The sequence below is a fragment of the Mytilus edulis genome, chromosome 1, assembly GCF_963676685.1.
Source record: "Mytilus edulis chromosome 1, xbMytEdul2.2, whole genome shotgun sequence".
In the NCBI taxonomy this organism is placed as follows: Eukaryota; Metazoa; Mollusca; class Bivalvia; order Mytilida; family Mytilidae; genus Mytilus; species Mytilus edulis.
The window spans coordinates 80,573,066-80,599,682 of NC_092344.1; the positions used below are offsets into that span (position 1 = coordinate 80,573,066).

The 26,617-nt window shown below is 30.7% G+C and overlaps 1 protein-coding gene across 4 annotated transcripts in view; it reads right to left on the reverse strand.

Moving 5' to 3' along the window:
* Positions 1-9,285: 9,285 nt before the first annotated feature.
* Positions 9,286-26,617, reverse strand: part of LOC139491375 (putative ferric-chelate reductase 1 homolog) — a 42,917-nt gene continuing 25,585 nt past the window's right edge. For 3 of the 4 annotated variants that reach the window (XM_071279050.1, XM_071279042.1, XM_071279028.1), the window contains 15 exons: positions 24,049-24,243; positions 23,560-23,693; positions 22,823-22,920; positions 21,959-22,163; positions 21,036-21,239; positions 20,652-20,747; positions 18,945-19,116; positions 18,456-18,569; positions 17,352-17,467; positions 16,588-16,674; positions 15,222-15,302; positions 14,649-14,748; positions 13,474-13,623; positions 12,952-13,046; positions 9,286-12,379 (listed from right to left, as the gene is read on the reverse strand). In XM_071279050.1, the coding sequence (XP_071135151.1) occupies positions 12,287-12,379; positions 12,952-13,046; positions 13,474-13,623; positions 14,649-14,748; positions 15,222-15,302; positions 16,588-16,674; positions 17,352-17,467; positions 18,456-18,569; positions 18,945-19,116; positions 20,652-20,747; positions 21,036-21,239; positions 21,959-22,163; positions 22,823-22,920; positions 23,560-23,693; positions 24,049-24,238 (1,935 nt within the window). In that variant the 5' untranslated portion in view covers positions 24,239-24,243 and the 3' untranslated portion in view covers positions 9,286-12,286. Of the gene's footprint in view, positions 12,380-12,951; positions 13,047-13,473; positions 13,624-14,648; positions 14,749-15,221; positions 15,303-16,587; positions 16,675-17,351; positions 17,468-18,455; positions 18,570-18,944; positions 19,117-20,651; positions 20,748-21,035; positions 21,240-21,958; positions 22,164-22,822; positions 22,921-23,559; positions 23,694-24,048; positions 24,244-24,739; positions 24,954-26,617 lie in introns of those variants that run through there. The other variant, XM_071279034.1, reaches the window with a different exon arrangement.

The window sequence follows — 26,617 nt, forward strand, 5'->3', positions numbered from 1 at the left end:
ATCTCCACAACTCGTAAATGGAGCACCAGATGAATACCCTTCAATCCTTCGGAAAACAAAACATGTGAATATGAAGATAATTAACTGCATAATTTCTTTTTGGGATAACCGTTTAAACATTTTTGAAAACAGTCTTCAAAATCTTTTATTCTCTTAAACTGATTGGAAATATTATGAAGCCTTAGAATAGAGTGACAATGCTGATTATCGTTTGCAAATTAATTATTTACAGCAGGGTCGTATGATTAAATATACTGATCCATAATTTATTATTGTTTGTTTTGTCGATACAGATATAAATCATTCGTAAGTATCTCACCTTCCAAGTCGTTATCAGATGAAAGTTGTGTCTAGCATAATTACTGAGTAAATATGTTTAAGAACCGCTGATATAGATTTAAAAGGAGGAAAAAAAGAGGGGGTCAGATTTAAACAAAAACTCTGTTCAACTCGAAAGTCACATACAAATTTCATTCACATCAACTTTACACGAATCTAAATTCATGTGAATTTCACCTCAAACGAGCTTGTACATTTAAAATTCACGAATATAACATGAATTTATTAACGTGAAATTAACGTGAATTTTTAAAAAAAAACATACAAATTTCATTCACATCAGCTTCACGTGAATCTAAATTCATGTGAATTTCACCTCATGAATTATTTCACGTGAAAATAAAATGAATTTTTTCACATGAAATTAACGTGAATTTTTAAAATAATATAGGTCAAATAACATGTTTATTTTCAAATTTGATTAAAATCATGAAAAGAACATTTTTTTAGTTCACGTGAAATTTATGTGAAAATTTCACGCGAGATTCATGTGAAACTCACATGATAATTTCACGCGAGATTCATGTGAAACTCACATGATAATTTTCACGTGAGTGTTATGTATATGTAACCTCGTTTGAGGTGAATCTCACGTGCAATTTTTCATGTGTATTTCATATGAGATTCATGTGAAATTCATGTGAGCAAATTTTGACGGTGGTATACATGTGCTGTTACAATAGTGGAACCTGTTAAAGATTGTGTATGTCATATCTTTATTTCATTTCATTTTGAATGGAAAATTTGAATAAAAAGACGTTAGGTTTTAATGGTAAATAAAGTCAATACAGATATCAGTATTAAAATTTTGCTCAAAACACTGACCAGTGAAGGTCGAATAAATAAAAGTTAGATTTTTGACTATATATAGAAATAGTTATGACTATAAGACAATATAGACAGGCAACTGAGGAGGAGGAGGAGGAGGATATTTGGTTTTCGTGAACTGTTGTGTATAGTTTGTTCTTGTGTTGTGCCGTTGCAACCTTTGTCCCAGGAGAGTGGAATAGTGATACCTACAATCATGTTTATGAAATGAAATAAAATAAAAGGGAAGTCCCTAGGGGGTCACCCCACCCCCTCTAGTTTGAAAACTTGTAAACTGTCAAGATCCCCACCCCTAAACCATATATATATATTCTTGTATGGAACAAAAAACACATTAAATGAAATATAGGGAGAGTCCATGGGGGTCACCCCCTACCCCCTATGTTTGAAAAACTTTTAAATGGTTGAGATCCCCAGTGGTTAGTTAAAAAAAATTTCCGGATCCCTGATCTCCACCCTTAAACCGTATATATTCTTGTATGATACAATAAAACAAATCAAATGATTATGGGATCATCCCCTTTGTCTTGGGTTGGGAACCCCCCTTTTTAAAATGTCTGGATCCGCCCGGCATACCATCTAGCTAGCTATAAAGGCTTTATAAATATGAAATAAATCAAACAAGGAAATTAACAGTGTAGGCAACTGTTTTGAATTTAAAAAAAAGCCTTTAATAACAATGTTAAATTTTTTGTGCATTTATTTTTTGCTTATTTTCAATAATGGACAAAATTGCATGATTGAAAATTGTATGATAAGAAAAATCTGCATACATGTTATAGAGTGGAAACTGGGAATTTGACAAAGAGAAAACAACCCAACCAAAGAGCAGACAACGGCCAAAGGTCACCTATGGGTCTTCAATGCAATGAGAAAATTTCGACACTGGTCTTCAGCTCATTAATATGTATCCTAAATGAGACTGAGATACCGCTCTCAGTCGCATTAATAAAAACCTCACAATAAGTTCTGAATATCAGAATTAACAGTATTGCAAGATTCTCTCAAAATGTACACATAGAGCTGAGAAACTGTAAAACTAATCATGCTTATTTAACATTAACAATGATTAAAGTCCTTGGAATCAATCTTATTATGCGTACTCTTGTACAAAGGAATGTAAGTATGCAAAAGACATATATGGCCCGGGCCCCCCCTTTCGTGAGAAAAATTTGGTTGATTATATAGGGAATCATTGAAGCATGACTGGAGCGGGCCCCCTTAGGTCAGTCAGCAGGCTCCCCCTTAGGAAAAGTTCTGGATCCGCCACTGTTTCGGTTTGTTTAAATATTTCGGAGGTTATTATGACCTCCTTTTTTGTGATGATGTTTTTGTTTTTAAGTTGGGATAATTGTTTGTACCAACAAAAAGAAAAACACAAAGTTAATCTAAAATTATGTTTTTATCATTTTTTTATGTTTAGGTTGTCAGCAAGATGAAAAGGATAAATATTGCAGTTCAAAATTCAAAATGTGGATAAGCTAAGGTTCTTGAAAGGTCCTACCTTTGCAGATTTTCATATTTTGCATGAATGAATTTAAAGTTTATATGATGGATGGCAGAGAAAGAAAAAAAAACTTTTCAGTTATCCTGCTCCTGAAGGATAAATGTAAAACATCTTGTTTTCGGTAAGTTTCATGCTCCTGTTAGTGCATTCATCTGTTCAGTCTTTCCTCTAAATTGTATCCTCGTTAAGTTTTTGGTGAGTGTTCACAATGAATTTCAGTAAGTAACTTGTGGATTTACATGTTTATACTCAAAATTTAGTACTAATATTAATGGGATTTTAGCATGACATCCTGGAAAATGCTTGTTAATCATGTTTATGTTCCAGAACATATGAGTATTTGGACTGTACGCGTACAGTCTGCCCAATTTTAAGAAGTTGGTCAAGTTTATTCGAAACAAATGTACAGTACAGATCAACATAACTGAAATCTTCAATAGATTATTACAAAAAGTTTGCAGTTAAAATAAAAACACATGTTTGGTTGAGCTGGTACTAGACACTTTTTTTACATAAATAAGGCCGTTTGTTTTCTCGTTTGAATTATTTTACATTGTCTTATCGGGGCCTATTATAGCTGACTATGCGGTATGGGCTTTGCTCATTGTTGAAGACCGTACAGTGACCTATAGTTATTAATGTCTGTGTCATTTTGGTCTTTTGTGGATAGTTGTCTCATTGGCAATCATACCACATCTTCTTTTTTATACTACAAGTATTCTCAAATGGTCTGACTGTATGCATATGGTGGGACTGTAAGTGTATACTTTTATGTTCCGTACCGTAAACGTACGGTCCAAAAACTGATATGATCTGGAATATTTATACATGTCTTAAAATTAATATCAAACACATTGGTTTTTTTTAACTTGGTAATAAGTTATTCGATAGAACTATAATGTTTTGAGATTATCAAAATCAAAAATATCCCATTTTTACATTTGATAAAGAAGAAGATTATTGATGTATGTATAAATGTATATTAAAATGAGACGGCAAGCCAACAACACAAAAAATAAGGATAAAACAATATAATTTTTTGTATCAATGTTATAATTTCCAATATATCCAAAGGTATTTTTTCATTGAAATAAAACACAAGCTGAAATCTGTCAGAACTTTAAAAGCGTAAAGAAATATTCTTTCTGTTGTCTGCATTTTGTATAATATATTGCAAATTCTTGTGAATAATGGAATGTTATTATAGTTGCCTAAAGTTTTAACATTGATCTTTATATATATATTATATATATATAACTTGGGAAAATACCCAAATGTTATAAAGAAGAATAAATTAATTGATTGTTATATAATATAAGAATAGGAAGATGTGGTATATTGCTAATTTGACAACTCTCCATCAGAGACCAATCAGATGTAGGAGGTTAGCAACTGATGACACTGGACAACCTTTAACATTCAGTTAAATCCATACCGCATAGCTATTTTTACTGACAATCATATTATTGCTACATGTATGCAAACAATTTTGTATAATACATAACTTCTCTTTTTTCAGAAGGATTGAAATTCATCACCTAGAACAAATGGAGAAAACATAGATACAAGACCAGAATAAATTCAAAGACAAAAGTTGGATCAGTTATTATTTTCATCACTCAGTCAATGATTTGAAGTTCTTTTCAATACCAAAAGATATTGAAACCACAATAATGTCAAAGTTCTTTGCTGAATGACCAAAAAGTGGACTATATAGATACCATCAAACAATGCTGGATGATAAGAAACTATTAATGTTTTGTGTGGAGGGATATTGTGAAAAAAATAGATTTACTTAAATAGCTATTAGTATGTTAACCCTAAAATAGAGCTTTTCATTGATTTCAAATGGTAAATAATTGTGTTTCAAGAAAGTATTCTATAATTCATGAATAAACATATATTGATACTTACATTATCTGCTTTGTTGTTTAAAAGTTTAGTTTTGAACAGTTATAGAACAATATGTTGAATTAACATTTCCAAAGAAAAAAAGATATTCAATTAAAAAGATTCATCTTATAACAATTTACTACCAAATAGAATACATTGTAACATGCACATTACTGTATATTTATATCTATATATTTAAAACTTGAATCCCATAGGATTTTAATTTGTCCCATGGGATATCAAAAATCCCATGGGATAATTACAGTCCCATGGGATTTTTTTTGTCCCATGGGACAACAAATATCCCATGGGACTACAATTATCCCATGGGACCAAAAAAAATCCCATGGGATTTAACCAAAATCCCATGGGATAATGGTCAATCCCATGGGATTTTGCCCTGTCCCATGGGATATTGAAAATCCCATGTTTTTATAAATCAAATAGCAAAATAAATATAAGAGTAACAGTAGAAAACCAATGAAATTATTGAATCCCATGTAATTCCGCACATTTTGGTTATATTCATGACATTGTAGCTCTTGTTTGAGGCGGCGGCGGATTTGCAAATGAGTGTTTTGCAAATTTAAAGTGTCCAGTGTTTTAACCCCGTAACAGTCTGTATGTGTCTTTTCCAATATAAAAAAGAATATGTGGTATGATTGCCAATGAGACAACTCTCCACAAGAGACCAAAATGACACAGAAATTTACAACTATAGGTCACCGTCCAGCATTCAACAATGAGCAAAGCCCAAAACCCATAGTCAGCTATAAAAGGCCCTGAAATGACAATGTAAAACAATTCAAACGAGAAAACTAACGGCCTTATTTATGTACAAGAATGAACGAAAAACAAATATGTAACACATAAACAAACGACAACCACTGAATTACAAGCTCCTGACTTAGGACAGGCTCATACATACATATTGTTTCGGGGTTAAACATGTTAGCGGGATCCCAACCCTCCCTAACCTGTTTTTGTACATAAACCAGGCTGTTAGTTTTCACGTTTGGATTGTTGTACTTTTATCATTTCTGGGCCTTTTATAATTGACTATGCAATATGTATTTTGTTAATTGTTGAAGGCTGTACGGTGACCTATTGTGGTTAATTTCATTTGGTCTCTGATGGAGAATTGTCTCATTGGAAATCATACCACATCTCCTTTTTTAATATTTAAACCCTGCTTTGTACCACACTGACACGCTGATGGTAAGACATAGACGATAAGAGAAACACCAGTCGTCATGTCGCTAAGCAGAAAACTAGACTGAACCATAGGCCACATAATGACTAAAGATGATCTCAGGTGTTCCGGAATAATAAGCCGGGAACAGGAACATATGTTAAATTTGTATTAACGAGTAATATATGGCTCGCCATAATCTACAATTTCCACAACAATTCGAAAACCAATAAAAGAACAACTTTGACAGAGTAATACAACAGTCAAATAGCTTATCATGATTTTATTTGGATAAGTCATACACCGCTTACAAATACACCTTATCGCTAATCCCGGCTGACCCGGCCGCTTGAACTTTCTACGTCAACAACAATCACTTTTCCATTGTTGCGTCAGATATTTTGTTTTATAACGTCAAAATTTTACGGGAACCTGTGTGATTTCCAGCAATGGCGGACAAATAGCGATAAGGTGTATTACATTGGTTTACTGGGCCGTAGTTCAAGAGTAACATTCTCGTTTACTTTAATATGCATCATATATCTTATAAAATGCAATAAATTAATGTACAATTGTATATTCTATTCAACAATATATTCATATTTCAATTCGATAGGAAATGACTGCTGTAAAACTTTTGAACAAATATTTCAAAAGTTGAAAATTTTACGATTGTTCCAATTTAAACTTTAGACCATTGTAGATGCATTATTTATAATACCTATGGTCATAAATTTCCATAAATGATAACGTCCTCTCTAAATTGTCCTAGATTGTACCATTTACCTTTTGATTACAAATCTATTTATACATTCTATTAACCCTACTCCATTCATTCACTTACGACTATCTGACAAAGAAAACAGTTAGCAAGGGTACAAAATATAATCACCTTTATTTATCATAGCGTGGTAAAATACAAGTAATACAGAAAAGATGAATGGTCGTTTGGTTGTGTTGGATGTATCAAAAGCCACTACGTCTAAACTTCGACAGTTAAATATATTGACAGTTGGCACCATATGAAAGGTTTGATATTCTGATCGAGGGTTTATTACTTCTGTATCATTTGGTCTGTTGTGAAGCGTTGGATCATTGACAATCATACCACATGTTCTTTTATATTAGTTGAATAGTCTTACATTACAATCAAACTCACATTGAAATCGTACGACAAAATTGCCAATGGGATAATTTGATTTTTGACACTGTTAATTTAGTCCAACAGATAACAATATTCACACTTTAGTTAACATAACAAATCGTAAGAGTGTAAACCTTGTATTCTATCATTCCTGATTAGTCTTGTGTCTAGTGCTTTAAATTTTACTCGCCAAAGATCGACGAAAGAAACATAAAACCACTGCTTTGTTTATACATGTTACATAGAACATATCTAGCTCATGACCTAGTTACGGGGAGCCGAATGGGACTCTTGTGGTTTTGTACTCGAAATTCAATTTTGTACGGACAAAAGTGAGTTTTGTTAGACAGAAGTGAAAGTTTAACCCAAAAGTCAATTTTGTGCCACAAAAGTCAATTTTGTGACAGAAGTCAATTTTGTGTCACAAAAGTCAATTTTGTGTCACAAAAGTCAATTTTGTCTACACAAAAATAAACACAAAATTGAATTTCGTCATGACAAAAAATGATTTTTATCTACAAAATTGAATTTTGTCATTACAAAATTCAATTTTGTGTTTATTTTTGAGTGGACATAATTGACTTTTGTGACACAAAATTGACTTCTGTCACAAAAGTCAATTTTGTGTTAAATTTTCACTTCTGTCTAACAAAACTCAATTTTGTCTACACAAAAAATAATTTTAATTACAAAATCACAGGATACTAATTTGATTAACATGTTAATTGCGTACAAATTCAATTTTATCTCACAAAATTGATTTTTGTGTTTTAATTTCCATATCAGGTTACAAAAGTCAATTTTGTATGCAAATAAGTTTATATTTGCATACCTATTTGACAAAAATTGAATTTTGTCATGACAAAAAATAAATTTTGTCTACAAAAATGATTTTTGTCATGACAAAAAAGAATTTTGTCATTACCAAATTGAATTTCTCATAAAACAAGTCTGTATCACATAGTTTTGTTAGACAAAAATGATTTTGTTATGATAGAATTGAAGTTCAAGTCCCATTCGGCGCCCCGTACTAGTTGACTAACTTGGTTTAAAATGAAAATAGTAGAAGCAGTCTTTCTTTGTAAATTCTTTTTTTTTTATCAGATTTAATTTTAAAAATTTTGTTATCCCGATTTTGTTTTTTGTCCATGGATTTATGAGTTTTGAACAGCGGTATACTACTGTTGCCTTTATTTAGTCGATCGAAATTTAATACTCTTTTGGATAAACAGATGAAGAAGAGAATATATCAGCAAAAACTAAAGATGTTAGAAAAACAGACAAAATTGTGACTAAAACTAATTTGACGAAAGACAACCATGTCCTCATTACACCTCATAGCAAATTAAAGATTGAACATTACGAAACTACCAACAACGGTGTGAACTTTTGTGCTCTGGAAGGAGGAGCAGCTCCTATTCAATTAATGATACCCGTCAAGATGCTTCTGTGAAGTTAAACTGTACAGTATATCGTAGTCGGTGATGACATTGTCGAGAAAAAAGGGGAATGATTGATTACCACAAAAGGAACCGATTCATTTTCATCAACTCATCATAGACACAAGGATTAAATTTGGTATTTACGCCAGACGCACGTTTCGTCTACAAAAGACTCATCAACGACATTCGAATCCAAAATAAAATTAAAAAGGCCAAATAAAGTACGAAGTTGATGAGTTCCTGTGTCTTTAATTGACTAAATCAGAAAGAGAAATTGAAATAAATGTATTTTTTTAACGATCTCATCAGGAACTGTTTTTATCAGATCTGAGGGAATCTACATCACCAAGATTATCAGTTTGAACTCTGAAGCTACTTGCAAAAACGAATGCTGGTAGAATGTCTTATTCAGATACGTTATCACAAACTTGAAACATATTTTTAAATGAATGGATTGAGGGAGCTGTTGGACAGTGGTTTATAATTAAATACAACTAGTTTGGATTGCAATTCTGTCCTTGCGCTCAAGAATCATTTCGATCAACTATTTTCGGGGTCTACATGCCACCTGCTGACGATAACAAACATGTTTTCCCTATGATAGTCCAAAATATCCAACATACATTCTATAGTACCCCGTTATAGCTTGCTTTTCGATGTGATCGAAGGCTCTGTGTTGAAGACCGTACCTTGACATATAATGGTTTATATTAAATTTTTATATATTTTGACTTGGACGGACAGTTGTCTCATTGACACTCATACCAAATCTTCTTATATTTATTGAAAAGTCTAATGGAAATTCAGTAAAAATTGCGAAAGTTTTCTTAATGGCTCCTGACTTAGGACAAATACACATTAGATCGTGGGGTTTAACATGTTTGTGATTGCTTACCAATCTCATACCTTTATGTTTGAAATAAAAAAAAAACATAACAAGTTTTGTGGATCAATAGAGATAAGTATTTAATCTGCATTTCGTTGTTAATTCTACAGTAATGATAAAATAAAAAGACAATTGTTTCTAACATATACTTTCATGATCAACAATTATGGTGAACAAATTTATGAAGTAACCATATATTTTAACACGTTTTGTGCAGTGTTGCACAATAACAATACAATAAACAACATATATGTTTCTTACATTATTATATCTGTCAATGTAATCTCCCAATCTGTCTTATGATTGAGCATTCAATGCACAATATTTACATTTTTGGTTATTGTTTGCAATGACAGTTACAATGCATGTTGACCCAGCTGATATATAATCGACAATTTACAAACTGTCAAAAGGTAGTTCGCATATTATCTTTATTTTTTGCTCAAGATATTTCGGTATAAAAATATCAAAGACCGAAAGAAGTTCTGTACATCAATGAATGATGAATGACTGTAGAAGTATACGTATTGTGGTAAATCAACTCTTATTTTTAATTTGAACAATATCCTTTAAAAAATAAAAGATAAAATCAAAATCAGCAGTTTACCTTGAAAGATAATTTTCAAGTCAAACATTTTTTTAAGCGTCAGTTTATCCGGATAAAAGTTATACGATTTTTTCTTTAAATTTCTTCACGACTTTATCATTAATAGTGAAGTTGGGCTTTTTATTGCAAATACATTTAGTTACACTCTATAGAACGCTTTATATTAGAAATATCTTAATGTACTTAGTAAATTTAAGAATACCTGCAAATGTTATCGAAATTGATATACATCTAATTGTCATCAAATCCCATATCAAAATTAAACAGAGTTTCTGTGAGTGAAGTTTTACCCAAAAGAACATTACTATCACTGTACAAAAAATAATGTTAGCCTTTTTTTAAAACTTATCATTTCAATGCTATTTACACATTTTGATTAAAAAATTCTACATCATACATACACACATGTATACTATGCTATACCATACTTTACATACATACGCAGATTCATACAAAGGCACACACACACTCACAAAATGCTTACATACTTAAATGAACCGTGGACACATACATTCATGATACAACTTCTAACTAAGATTGATTTCAATAATGGCACTACTATAATACAAAATTAGCTATTTCATGTTTAATAAAAACATCATTAAAGTCCTGGTATAAAATTACATTGTGATGTAGTTCTTAGTATTGCTAGGAAAGTAGTCATTTGTATGATTTTTGTTTTATAAATACCAGTATCTTTAATAACAAAGAAGTGGTAGGAATATGGTAGGAAAAATTACCTTTATATAATATGCGAAACATACATCAACTTTCCTGCTCATCTGCTTTCTCGATAATGATACAGATTGTACAAATATGTTTATCGATACACTAATATATAAGATAGGTTAAGTCTACAGAAAATGAAACAGTATTAATACTCAGCCAAATCACAGATTTAATATATGTATTCAAATCATCGCTTACTGTATAAACCCTTTTTTTTTTTAAATATTAACTTTTTTTCTGATTATTTGTCGCACACTAGCTTTTTGCAAGTAACAAATTTACGCTTTTCGTTTTTAATAATCATAGATATAAGATATGATATTCGATTGATTTTTTTAGCAAATATTATTTAAAGAATATATATAGACAACAGTAATGGAAAATGTAATCCCAGGCTTTCTTATATCTTAATGATAACCAGGTATTTTTATTATTTGTTTTGCTTTCCATGGCATACCAAACCCTTTATTCAATCTCATGTGAAACATACTGTTGCAATTTAAGTAAAAGGATTTTAAACATGTTCGTGCGTTAAGTTATCTCTTAGTTTTGTTTTTTTACCTTGAAGCTTAAAGAATTGGGAGAAAATATCAAATCTATAAGCCGAAGAAAAATAGACAAAATCATGGCAAAATGTAAAATAGGAAACAACAAACAACGAGCCATAAAACTTTAACCTAAATATTGAGTTACTGTAAACCATCTAACAAGCTGGTGTGGACTCAATTGCTCAAGAAAAATCAGTAATTCATGCTTCAATAGTGACGCTCCGGTTTGAATCCTTAATGAAACATATCCAGCGATAGACATTAAACAATAACTGAGTGGTATATGTTTCTTGTCGAGCCTTTTAAAATCCTCACATATTGTGTGTAAAGCTTTTTCAAAGAAAGAGACATACATACAACCAAAATAAAGTATAATAAGTATAACATGTAAAGCATAACTTTCATACAAAGGTGTTTTAATGCACACTTTTATTGTTTTGTTGGGACATTTATTTGTAAATATACCGATTAACATTATTAACAATATTCATGATAAAACACATACAAAAAGAAAAAACAAACCAGAAACGAGACAGTATTTTGTAAACCAATATACCAATTCCTTCCTTCACTTATTTGTAAAGGTATTTACTTAATTTGACTTGATATTCATCAGTATCTAAAGTTTCAAAACGAGATGATTTCGGTATATTACGTACTGCTGTAATTACACAAAATTAGAACTGCAGATTGATTTGCGAATTTTCAAGCATTGGGGGGAAAACTCAAAGAATAGTACAATTTGTAGACTTTTTGTGTAGTGAAACCTATTATCAATTTTGTATAAATATTCTTATAATATTCATGTTAAGATTCTAAAAATAATCTGACAAAAGATAAAAAAAACAAAAAACAATTGAAACAAATGTAAATAAAGCGTTATTCTCATGGTATTGGGAATAAAACGAAAGACTTCTACTTTGGTATGAAATCATAATAAAGTGTAGTTTTCATTTTACATAACACAAGTCATTACAATACTTATATAAATAACATATTGAGAAGAAAATCTTTGTATTGTCTGTGTTCCAAGGCCCCAGCATATCAAGTCCATGAGAACTTTCTTTCATTATTACGAGGAAAATATTGATAGCGCACTAAATCCTGGTACTTCCACATCCGGTTTGATGATATGCACTGTGGGTATTTGTTTTATATTCTCCAAATACATTTAATATATGGTTACAAGTAAAAGCAGTGTAAATGTGAATGCCAATGTACAAATACCATGTAAAGCTAGTAATGATTTCTTCAGCAAGGTATCCTACAAAATAAAACAATAGTTATTTAATTTTTCAAACGATTGTAAGACAGTATTCTTTCTTTCGTTCTTTCTTTCTATAATTAATTGATTTCTATTGTCCAGACACTTGTCTATGGCTAAACTTTATGTTGACCCGTTTTTATTATTGTACTTTTTCCCCAGCACATATTCATATATATTTCTATTTATTACTAATTGTTGATTTTCATATAAGTTTTAAAATGAAATAAAAAAAAATCTAAACTCATAATCAATATCTTATCTTAAATCCCACATATAATCAATGGGATAGTGTTTCCTGGGGGGAAATTGAAGGGAGTAAGTGTTTTCTTTTTAATTTAAAACATACTACATTTATTTCCTCAGTATGTGTTTTTTTTTTTTTTTTTTTATTCGTTTTTTTATGAAATTTGAACTTCGGTTAACTACTACAAGGGTGTGTTTAACGACATTGACTACCCTATAATGTTATCATTTTCAGTAAACTATTGTCGCCTCAATCTATACATGTAGAAATAGATATACTGAATTCTATACACTTTTGGGTTAAATATTTCTACTTTAATAGTTACCTTTTTATTTTTGTTGTTCTCGCTATATGCTGGTGGCTGATTAAATGACCCATTTTGCGAACCATTTTGTTTCATTTCAACTGTATCGATTTCTCCTGTAAAAAGAGTATTCATTTTATTAGACTATGAAATCTTATTGAAACCTGTTGTCAAATCTTGTTTTTTTTTTATTCATCCTTTTGAAATAAAAATCCAAACGTAACTTTATCAAATATTTTTCCTTTAAATTCCCTCAAGAAAGTAAAGGTTGATATATTTTCTGAGTAGGTCTGTAGTTAGATAGTCCTTAGATTGATTTGGCTATTTTTATGAACTATTTGTCATATATCTCTTGAACTGTTTCGGTTCTCATATATCCTCGACTTTCAAATATTCGGTTTTAAGCGTTCGTGGTGAAGGCTATAGAGAAAAACGCTTCGGACGCATAAACTTATCAATTGGTGTTTTTATATTTTAATAGTCTATTGAATTTAAAGAAACTATCATAAATCTATAATATTTTTATAGCAACTATCTATTTACCTTCCCCTGTTTTTCTTTCTGCTAATTTGTCCACGACTTTCTGAGTAATTTCCATAATGACATAGTATATAACAAAGCCAACAACAACCCATACTGTATACTTTGGTGCTGTAGATTTTTGCAATTCTACTCCAAAGATTATAGTTATAACTGCAAAAAAAAAAATATCAATTACATTTCTTAATTATTCAGTTTCTGTCAAATTGTATTAAAAAGATCCATAGAAGTTTATATCGTTTAAAAACTTGATAATAAGATGAGCAAATAAACAACTGTTTGATTCTTTGCATTCCCTTCTCCTCCTCTATTATTGTTCTCTATTATTAATTCTTTTAAGTTGAATCAAGAAAAATGAAATGTAGATTTCAAAATGATTCAAAACTATTAGAAAAGAGATATAAATATATAAAATAGATATAAATTATAATCACACTAATATTTGATACGCGTTAAAAAGGACATATTTACATGTTTGACAAGAGAGCGGAATACCACTTAATTTTTAGAAAACTAGGAATATCTACATTATCTGGCGAGATATTACCTTAATTAAATAAAAAAAATGTATGAAGTACCAACCATATATATATATATATATATATATACAACTCGTCTAAACATCAACCCAACAATGTTAGATCTGTAAATTTGCTTTCGCAAATTTGCGAAAGCAAATTTACAGATCTAACATTGTTGGGTTGATGTTTAGACGAGTTGTATATACATTATGTACACAGCCATGTATCACCATCATTGATGGCGATCCGATGGATACATCTGTTGTAGGGTTGTCACTGACTCAGACGTACTTATATATATATATATATATATATAGCTGATCTGTAACAATAACATCTTCATGCCTTATATATCATGTACTGTAGTACGCCGCTAGATTAAAACTGACGTGGAAAGGTAACACATGCCCACCGAAAGCTCTTTTTTTGAGAGCCCAGGTGGTCGTGTGGTCTAGCGGGACGGCTGCAGTGCAGGCGATTTGGTGTCACGATATCACAGTAGCATGGGTTCGAATCCCGGCGAGGGAAGAACCAAAAATTTGCGAAAGCAAATTTACAGATCTAACATTGTTGGGTTGATGTTTAGACGAGTTATATATATATATATATATCTCATTGTTTTAATGTTCATGTCATGAACCGATCTATGTTACTTACTAGCTAAAATCTGGGCTAACATTCCGACTCCCCAGTGAGCCCAGTTGAAAATTGGACGTGTTTTATCATTTGGTCCTGGACGAAAAAATGACATTATTGGCTGAAATAAAAACATGTGTAATTAATAAACAATATATACCAAATTGGTAGCAATACCAAACTATCTACGTTGATAAAAACTATTGCATGTCTACTTTCTTTATGGAATTGGGTCACAAGGCGAAACGATAACGAGAGTACCAATAGTTGTAATGATATTCTGCAATAAAGGTATCAGGCTAAAACTCTTTACATGCAAAGTGAATAATCGAACTAATGATTTTAGTCTTTCGTTCCGAGTGTATGCACTTAAATTTGTAGTATATTCAAAGCGGGAGGGTGGGGCAAACATTTTTACCGAGCTGTTTTATGCAATTTTTTTTTTATTATTAACTGTTTGAATATAAATGTGCTGTAAACTGTTATTGACTAAATTAGCTGCTGTCTGTTTTCTTAAAATAGTCATTGTTGTGGTTTCAACTAACGTATGTCTAAATATCATTGTCTCCACGTATGACAAGCTATTTTACCTACATTTAATACACATAGTATGGTCACAATAATTCCTAAAACTGGATGTGATGGAAGATATTCCTTTCCTGGACTTGCAGATACCTTAAAAAAGATCAATGGTATATCAAATTGAATACTAGTATTTGTAAATCAAAAACATTCATATAGATATAAAAATAGAAATAAGACTATGTGGTATGAGTGCATATTAGAGAGCATGTGTTTTACATCGCGAAAAAATCAACACACAGAGATTTAAAATTGAAAGACAAAACAATGATGACATATAACACAAAAACATTCATCTGGTAATGAAAATATTCGGTGGATAAAAATGAAACTTGGGATGATATACTCTAGTGCAAAAAGTAGGAAATAATAAGCCTGCTCTTTAATACAATGACCTTGTTGATAGATATTATGTATGAATTTCACAAATAATACATGATTGTCTTTAAATATAGATTTTATGTACTGATGTTGTTTGTAATCTTAATTAAGTGGTATAGTGTTCTTTAATTTGTCTTTGTAAAGTATTACTTTTACTGTGGAATTTATGTGACTGTCATACAAGTTAGAGGTTAAGCTAGCTATAAAATCAGGTTTACTCCGCAATTTTCTCCATAAGAAAATGCCTGTCCCAAGTCAAAAATATGACTTATTTATTCGTTTGATGTGTTTGAATTTGCCATTTGATTAGAGACATTTTCCGTTTTATATTTTCCTCGGAGTTCGGTATTTTTGTTATTATCCGAAGACAGTCCTTGCGTTTATTATCAGTAGTATAGTAAGTAATACTGTGCTGGCATTAATTATTATTGATACGGTCTTTTTCTGTTGATAAAAAGTGAACAGATTATTCAAAATATTAATGCTTTTCAACCCTCTGGCACACAGGATCTTAGCCAGATTAGTCACAAATATTTGAAATTTGAAAAGCCATCCAATTCCTGCATCATTGAAAAGTATTGTTAAACAAAACGTGCGACCGGCTTTCTAAGTTATATGGTTGGTTTATTTGATGTGTTTCTTTTTTACATGCATGACTATATAATGATTTTTGGCAAAGCCAAGGGCTATTCAAACAAATTTTTCGGTTCAAAACCTGAAAATAAATAGTTATCTATTAACCGTTGTGTTGGTCATTTATCACAATATCTTTGTGTTGCTTCATTGATTTGAGAATAACATGACACCCTTATATGTGATGAGTGTATCGACAGACGGAGATGTGTCGAGTGTATTGATAGACAGAACACACAAGAGTCATATCACACATCTAAATACAATACAATAAAGCCTTAATCTAGATTAAGAAAACTCACAGAAAATTGTTACGAATTCGTGAGCATTTTTTTAACTACTTGTATAAACAATTAAACAGTACCTGACTATAACCTCCAACTTCAACAAATATGATAATAAATGCCACAATTGTCAGTGCCATTGCGGTTACCATTAATGTTCTGTGAATCTGAAAAGGACGAAAAAAAAGTTAAAATGCCAAACTACCAAGACACCAAAAAATAATCTATGAAAGGTACACAATTGTTTTAAAGAACACCTTCTCATTTTTTGATTTTATTTCTGAAAACAAAAGTAACGTTGTTTTTTTTTATTTATTAAACTGATTCTGTAAACAGGTTTGGAAGAATTAACAATTTTTTTATAAGAAACTTGAAATAAGTTAATAAATTTAAGCACACTTAATGTAGATGTCTAGTAGGTAACATAAATAAAAAGTAGAAAAAAGAATGACTAGTTTTTTTTAAATAAATTTTATTTCAAACATATTTGTATAATTCAAATATCCCTTTCAATAATATTTTTTAATTTTCTAAGGATTTCTGTTATACCTTTTACGCATTCTAACTCGGACTGTCAAAACTTTTATCAAAGAGTTAAAAAAACAAAACACAACTTTGAAATTTTTGAACATCGTTTTACGAAATTCTCAAATTTAATGTAATTTAGATTGTATAATTTTCCACAGGAATATTATTACTGTGTAGTATGTGTAGATACCGTTAACTTCCACTAACTTTCAAGGTATTTCCTTGTTTGAACATAATACACATTTTATATGTAACATGATTGATATGGTTATCAGAAATGACAACTATTTTATTAGGTAAGCTGTAGTATACACACCTGAAACCATATTTTCTGGTTAAACAATGATGATTTAGACCATACAGGTTTGTAATACCTCGCAGCTATAATGGCTACTCCAGTACAAAATATCCAAGAAATTATCATCAAACATGCTGGAAAAAAATGTCGATATTATAATTTATAGATGCACATTACTTCAAATTAATTCATGATAGATGGATTATTCTGCGCTATACATTTGCAAATATAGTTATAAGAGATTATGCAACAAGCTGACCAAAATGCTATAAATAAAAGTTTTCATACTTAGATGCACTAAGTTATGTCATGTCTAAATCTGTCAAAACAGCATTTTTGTAACCCCTACATTTACATTATGACCACATAACATGATAATAAATAGTGTTCAGAGTTTGACATTGCAATGTACTTTATTAATTAATATTGTGCATTATTTCAAATGATTGAATGAAATATTAATTGTTATACGCTATATTTCTTTTTACAAATAAGCTATAAGAGATTAAGCAATGTAACTGACCAAAATGTTAAATATTCCTCATTAAAAGATCAACTAAATTAGGTCATATATAAATCTTGCAAAATAGCAAGTTTTATTCCAACCCCTACATTAACATTGTGAACTCATAAAACGATGTTAAATAGTTTTCAGCTTTGAATTAGCAATAATCCTTATAAATTAAATATATAAATTTTATAATCTTTAATTGCGCATTAATTCAAATGAATTAATAAAAGATGATTTATTCTACGCTACACTTTTCACAAAACAGTTACTAGAGAGTAAGCAACAAAACTGACCAATGGCTATAAGAGTTTTTCATACAAAGATCAACTTATCTCTGTCATGTCTAAATCTCGCAAAACAGCAATTTTTTGAACCCCTACATTAACATTATGAACTCATAAAATGATATTAAATAGTTTTCAGCCTTTGAAATTGTAATATACTTTGATAAAACCATTTAAATCATTCTTAATCACCAGAGTGTAACAAATTAAGATAGAATAGCAATCATTAAAAAAAAGTAAGTGATGTGTCAAAATGTCACGTGAATTATTTATAAGAATACTTAGTCTGATGAGGTGTGGTGTTTTTTGATAGATGATTTGAATTACCATGAATCTTTACTAATGGGTATTTAGCTGTATCGCCTATAACGCTAAATGACTGGAAATCTACTTTCCCTGGAGTAACAACTGGATTTATTGAATGCATGCCTATCCTGTTTCCTGAAAAAAAACATGTTCTATATTAATTAACAGTAGAATTTTACATGAGAAATGTCTCAAACATTTCCTCGAACAATTAGCATATTCAAATTTCGTCAGAAAATACAAAACGACACAGATAAACACAGTGCCTGATTGATGTAGGATAAGATAACTCTTTAAAAACACTTGATTTTATTCTTAAATTCCCCAAACTTTTTTAAGTGTTGTTTTGTACTTACATGTATTTTCAGTCGTTTTTTAGTCGTTTTGAATACTTTCAATTTGTTCTTTTTGAATTTTTCTTTGAGTAACTTCATCGGCTAGTTTATAGTCACAATAGAGGACTTTAACAATTAATCAATGCTTCAGACAAGTATTTAATTTCATGCATACCTGGATAAGCCGGTCCCGTGCCAAACATTAAGTTATAGTCGCTATCTAAGTCCACAAACAAGGAATTGGTGGTTTGTCTTTTACGTCTTGATAGTCGCTTGTTCTTTCGAAAACTACATTTGAACATTCCGTCTTGAACTGTAACCACTGTATTTGACAGTCCAGCTGAAGGCTAAAAGATTAATTTTAAATAGATATAAATTGTATGTAAAATTAATGTATCCCTGAACACCACCCAGAAAAACGCCAACCCTTAAAAGGGCATTTAACATGTGATGTATGCAGCATGTTCTGCAACTTTAATGATACACATGTTATATTTTGTTCATGTGATTAAACATATGAAAAAATTTAATTTAAATATATAGATAAACTTGGTTGTCAAAGTTATGTAAATGTTGAACTTCAAGTTGATTTTTTTCTTTATTTATAAATGAATACAATGTTTTACTTGGATCTTGTTTTGTTTACGGAAGAAACTTAAAACGACCTTCAGTTTATCTTGTATTGTTGCAAAGATGACATGATATAATACACCACGGAACAAATTTATATGTTGTAATGTTCTGTGTTTAGGTACAGCCTGCATTTCCGACATTTCTCTCTTTAAATCGGAATATCTTGCCATTAAGAACTAGAAAGATTATTAGTATCAGAATGTTTGTAATGTTCGATTAATATATAGGTGTGAGGTATGTGGAGAAGTGAATGCAATTTGTAGCTGCAAAATAAAGCAACAGTAGTATATCGTTGTTCGAAAGTCATAAAAGTCATCGTTTTCTTAACAGTTATAACGAGGTAATCTTAGTTTTTACATATTTATTTATAATGGATTGGGAAACAAGTTTTTATATAAATTCCTTTCCCACTTTGCAGGTGCGATTGCTGCCTTGTAGAGGCATTAGTTTGCTCTTTTCCGAAATCTTCAAGGGTGTCTTTTATGTGTAGGAGATATGGCTCTCTCATAACACAGGTCAGTCATTTATCGTCACCTTCCGACGGACTATTGTCGTTTCTCAAGAACATACTCGAAAATGTGGTCAAGTAACCTTAATATTCAATCAATTGTGATAACGCTCCTTGACAAACGATTCTTCCAGCTGACAGTCTATCATTATATTTTAGGTATATGAATATAAAGTTATGTCATCCAGACAATAGTTAAACACAATTCGTTTTTTTACCAAGAATAGTCTTATTTGTAACATCAGACTATAGTTACCGTTTGGTATACAAATTCGAAATGCACAAATACGAGGGTTGTCCATTAAGTTCGTGGACAAGCTGAAGTCTGCGTAAAAATAGCATTTCAGGTAAATTCTTTTTGTATATTTGTAATCCTGAACTATATCCTAGTTCGAATATATCAAAGTTTTTCCAATTCTAAATCCGAAATATTAACACTTACTTCATATAAATATATGCAAAAGGAACCCGGAGTATGGCGAAAATATCACATAACATGCAGGCTTGTGTTTTCATATTTATGTTATTTTAAGGTTTAAAATCCACCTTTCGCATTATAAAAAAGCAGTACCAAGAATGCAGTTTTCGAGGTTTCAAACATCTGTAATACTCATAAACCAGCTGACATAATTAAAGGAATGGCATAAATAGATATACTGAATTCATTAAAATATCCCCCATTCCCATAGATATGTAACGTTTTAATCTGTATAAAAAAATGTTAAATTATAAGTTAATTACATTTGTAACTTGTTTATTATTTTTGCCGTCATTATAGCTCCGTTGGACATCTGTGCTACCACCAACATTCAAACAGGCAACTACTTCATCTGCACCCTGCATAAAGAAAGAAACTATTTGTAATGTCATGTTTAAAAATTCAAACGTAAATTAACAAGATTTCTGCTTTATTTATTTTTTTAAATAAAACAGTATTTGTTCAATTTTTGTTTTCAAATATTTCTTCTCTTCTCAACATGTAATAAAGCGGGAATAAAAGTCTACCATCAATCAATTCATCAAATATACAATAATTTAGCACACGTGTCCTTTATTTGTAATGAGGTAACAAATTCAAACTGTTCAAATTTCGATAATTACAATAAACATACTAAAAAAACATACCATCTTAAGGTCACTCGAAAAAGCAATGGCAATCCATTTATTATTTGTGTCTTGTAGTTTTGTTGACAGTTCAAAGTCCACTGCATCACCATTATCTCTCCAGGTTACAATATAGTTACAAGAGTTACCAGTACAATCTATAAAACATCCTTTCGTAGCTCCACACTCAGAATCAGATTTCAGTGAACTAGTATCTCCCGGTAACTAAAAGACGATCAACATGAGTAAAACTATAAGTATTCCAAAAGAAAAATAAATATGAAAAAAATCGTTTTCAGAGGAAAATTTCTTATCATTATACAAATGATAAAGAATTGATTTGTGCCATTTCGTTCGTTTTTATTGTTTTCTGGGGTTGTTTTATATTATCTAAATGGTGATCATTATAGGATTACATTTGTGTGGAGATATTTTCTGTGTAACTTAGGCAATCACTTACACATTTTAGTATGTCCAATGATTAAACAGGACAAAAATTCACAAAAAAGTCATATGTTTAAACATGACAAGTTAGTTTAAGTTTGTGGGTGAGTTGCTGTAGCGATTAGTAGTATACATATATATGACTGGTTTGTTGTCTCTTTGACACATTTTCATTTCCATTCTCAATTTTATATAAATACAAAGTGGAAGTGTGTAAGTTAACTGTTACAATCAATATACTCGTCAACCGTTATTGTAAAAGCGACAATAAAAGCTACTCAATATTCATTTAATTTTGATATATATACCCATCTATTTAATAAACAACCGCGGAAATTCATAAATAAACCACCCAATCAGAAGGCTACAATCTATTGAAATTTACGTCATATGCAATCAAATGAATAAAGATTATTACCGAAATGAGTTTGTAAAAGATCAATCACCATGTATTATAATATTAGATTGGTAATGTTAAAAATAAAAATAATAGTACTTACTATACTAGCTTTAGTAGTTGGTTTAATGGTAGTAGTACTAGTAGTGGTAGTAGTTAGTTGAATGGATTCTGTTACCGGTTGTGTTGTCGTTTCTGGTTTCTGAGTTGTTTGTAATACAAATGCTTGGGTAGTTTGTACCTCTGGATAAATTGTAGAAGTAACAATGTTCATCCAAAACGTTGTATATGATTCTACTACTGTTGCCCTAAAATGAAATATTTACGATGTTTCAAATACAAAATTTCAATCATGGTAACTATGATGAGTTTATTTACAACCACAGGGTCGATGCCACTGCTGTTTTTATTCTCCGAGGGTATCATTCGCCAATTATTCAGCACTTCTGCGTGGACAAAAATTATCACTGATATGGTAATAATTATAAATGAACTGTTAACAAGACTTTGCATTTTTGAAATACTACGGCTTTTCTACAACAGGAGTAGATTACATTAGCTGTATTTGGCAAAACCTTTAGGAGTGTTTGGTCCTCAATGCTCTTTAATTTCATACTTCATTTGGCCTCTGGTGCAAATACAAAATTTCAATCCTAGTATCTAAGATGATTTTATTCACCTGAATTTATTGAAGGAATGATATACTTAAAGATATATTTCATTACTTTCACAGAATAGAAATGTATTCCCAACAAAGTATAACTATATTTTTATGTAATTTTGTTATTAGTATTCATATCAATATTTGTCTGGAAAACCATCAATATTTTTTTTAATAATATTCTTAAATTAGTGTTGTAGCTTATACCAAAACCATTACCACTCAAACTGGTAATGTATTTTACTCTCCATCGCAAAATTAAAAGAATGGAATTATTGATATAGGTGACATAAATAAATAACTAACATAAAAATCACATTGCCAGTAGTGTCAGCGGTTGGTTGCCATTGAAACTCTAGTCGATACTCCGACTGACTACTTTGATGAGTTACAGCACCAGCACCCTGAAAATAGAATAGTGTATTATTTTATATTTTCTTTTTGTTGGTTTTTTGTTGTTGTTGTTTTTCATTTTCGTTCTCCCCTCAGCATGATTCTAAAACGGGGTTACAATGCCTGCACTGTGTCCAGCTCTCTAGACCATTTTACCAATTAGATTATATCTATATATGCAATTAGTTTTATATACTATCTAAGCAGTATTTTTGAATGTTGTTGGCATTTTTAAATTTTACTAATGCAAGCGTCACTAACAAGTCTATTGTTCGTATGACGTACACAATTTAAATTCTGGTTTCTATGATGAGTTTATACACAACATGTCCCTATATTACAAAGTTAATATACGTTAAGGATTTTAGCAGAAAATCACCAAATCATTGACAGAATATTTGCAATTTCAAGCTAGAAGACAAAACTTTCACTGCCATTTAAATGAAATTTAACCCAATAAAAATATTTTGCTTTTTTAATGGTGTATTAACAAACCTCTTTGCGTTCAAATAACTAGTTAACCTCAATCAATTCATAATGAAAAAATTAACTTGCATAAATGTTGGACCAAGGGAATCATTTTAGGAATGGTTATGGTTATTTATATTCATCATATAGTAATATATATAAATCATCAAACTGAAAAGTACCGATGAGCCGCAAGGTAATATTTTGCCTGTTTCTGAATTTGTAAATCTACCAATATTGTTGTTTAAAGTTGCTGGGTCTTTAGCTCCTATGATGTAACCTGCAAATGACGCTCTTGTCGGTGATACAAGTGTTACTGAAATATTAATAAAACAATTAAATAGTATACAACTCCAGAGAACTCGAAGATTAACAAGTTATCGAAATTGTTCCGGTTTTTATTTTCATTTTTTGTATTTAATTTATTCATTATATAAATGTCAACTATGATTCTAAAATACTTTTTTTAGCAGAACTAAATTAGCGATGAAATTAACTTACAAAAAACATAAACTATGAGCAAGATTTACAACTCATTTAAAAAAAATGCTGTTGTTTTAAAGCCATTGAAACAATTAAACCGTATTTTCAAGTGCTTCTGATCTCGAAGTAATTTGTATAATACAGAAAGAATAAATCCTTGACATGTTTAATCCTGATCTCCGACTTACTTGTAATTGTATCGCCTTGTTTATACGTGTAAGAACTTGCTGTCAATGTGTATGGCGGTAAGCTATTTTCTGGTTGTATTTGACTGTGTGACGGAAACATATCTCCACATTTAGAGGCCGGGGCACCTGTTCCAAATCCCTGTATCCTTTGGATAACAAGAGCTGTTATCACAAACAGAACGGACTGCATTATTTCTGTAAAGAAGTGATGATGATTAATTAAAAAATACTAGCCATTACAATTGTCGTACAAGGATTTTATCGGAAATACTTATCGGAAGCTATAATGTGATTATTTACTGACATCAATTGTACCATTAACTACTTAATTTGTATCTGTATAAGGTGGTGTTGACTGTGATCTTATTTTAATCCAATGTAGTGTGTGTATCAATAGATTTGTAAGAGAACCTTCTAAAAGGATAGAGAGAATGGTTGTGGCTATCGATAGAGTTCGGTTTACAATTAACAATAACACTAGATGTATTTCGTGCAGCAGAAGTGCTGTTTGTTTCTACCTTCCTCATAAACGGGAAAACTGCAACGAACGATTTTGATTGAATAATTGATTGATATAAGTATTTAATTGTAACTACGTCATGCTTGTTCAGGGCGATATAATTTTAATCTCATTTGAATATATATTTGACCGACACACTGAGTAAGAGTTATAAACATTGTTAAAAATTACAGGTCCACATGAAGACAATTTTCCACCAAAACCACCTTTTGTCTGGTCTTTGCTCAATCAAGACAACGCTGTAATAGTTATCCTCGTGTCACTTGTTAAAATGAGAACAAACAACTATAAAATCAAGCATTTTGACATGATAGATTCTTGCACATCAAATCCAATCAAATTAACTAAATCATAGAACGCCACCTCTCATTAGGCAAATGATTTGACCGTGAATTATTGCACAAGTATTTTTTGTCTTTCTATTTTTTTCTTTCTATGAATCACCCATCATCTGATTCTTATGAATGCGTCACACAGATGGTTTATCGTAAGACAAATGAGAGTGATTAAGGGAATTTTTGTAAGCAACGTTTTATGGTTTCGTGAAGGAAAAGTGATATAAATGTTTAGTTAGGTTTTTATGACAAGGTATAATAAATCCACTTACTTCATTGCTCAATTAATATACACCTAATTGTAATATGGTTACACCTGATTGTTAATCATTATATTAGTTAATTTTTGTGGAAGTTTTTTTGGGCAAAAGGTGAAAGAATAGTATATTGTATTATATGTATTATCTGATCATATATTCAGTGTTCATTTTTAGACTGAGAACAGACACACATGTGTATTTACAGCTATATATATATATACATGTATGATAGATGTTGAAGTCATTTTTTATGTTTAAAAATTATGATATACAAGTGGTGTTTTTTGTTTTTGTTTTTTCTGTTTTGCTTTATTACTATAGATTTTCGTGTGTCTAAGTTATCCGATACATTATAAAGCCTAAAATATACACAATCTCTGCCAAATCATATCGAAAACTAATTTGTAAACTTATGTAGATGGGTAATAACATACATATTAAGAACTCTTAACTGTTCAGAAAAAAATATATAAATGGACAATTACATCTGGAGAATAAGACACTATTAGTATTTGCCTAATATATGAATAATTAATTTCTATTGGAATCAAGTTAGTGCCAATTTTCTTGATATTGGTTTCTTGTGAGTGTAACTTCACCAGCCTTACACTATTATATGTATAGTTGAAAATGAAAGTAGATACCAAAGGACAACGTATTTTCAAATATTAGCGTCAATAAAGGCAACAGTAGTATACCGCTGTTCAAAACTCATAAATCCAGGGACAAAAAACAAAATCGGGGTAACAAACTAAATCCGAGGGAAATGCATTAAATATAAGAGGAGACCAACGACATAACACCGAAACGTAACACACACAGACACGGACCAAGCATCAGACAAAACACCACGAGAACAACAAATATAACATGAAAACCAAATACATGAATTAGGGATAGACAAGTACCGTGCCACGTCTGATCTCAATATCTCAAAAATAAGAGAAAACACAAACGACTCACCGTTAAAATGCAACACACAAAGAAAGGAACAATAATATAACAATGGCCATCTTCCTGACTTGGTACAGGACACTTTTAAAGGGGAATAAAAGTGGTGGGTTGAACCTGGTTTTGTGGCATGCCAAACCTCGCACTTTAATGGCAAAGTTAATAAAAGACCATGTGTATGCAATTGCCTTAATATTGAATCCTCTTCCTTACCATTTGTATTTCGATAGAATATCGTTTAGTGCACAATTCAGTATAAGTATCAGCTCGTCCAATCATATGATCAGAACACCTATTAATTTAACCTTATTAAATGGGTCCCAAGAAGAGCAGGAACTACCAACCATTCCGTTTCACTGGAATGTATCCCTCGTTTTAAGCGGTTTGTGTCGCCCAATTTTAGTTTTCTTGACTATGATTGGTCTTTTTTCATTTTCTGTTTGCCATGTTTTTGTCATTTTTTAATTTTCCTCACACCTTTGATTGTCGATTTGGTATTATTT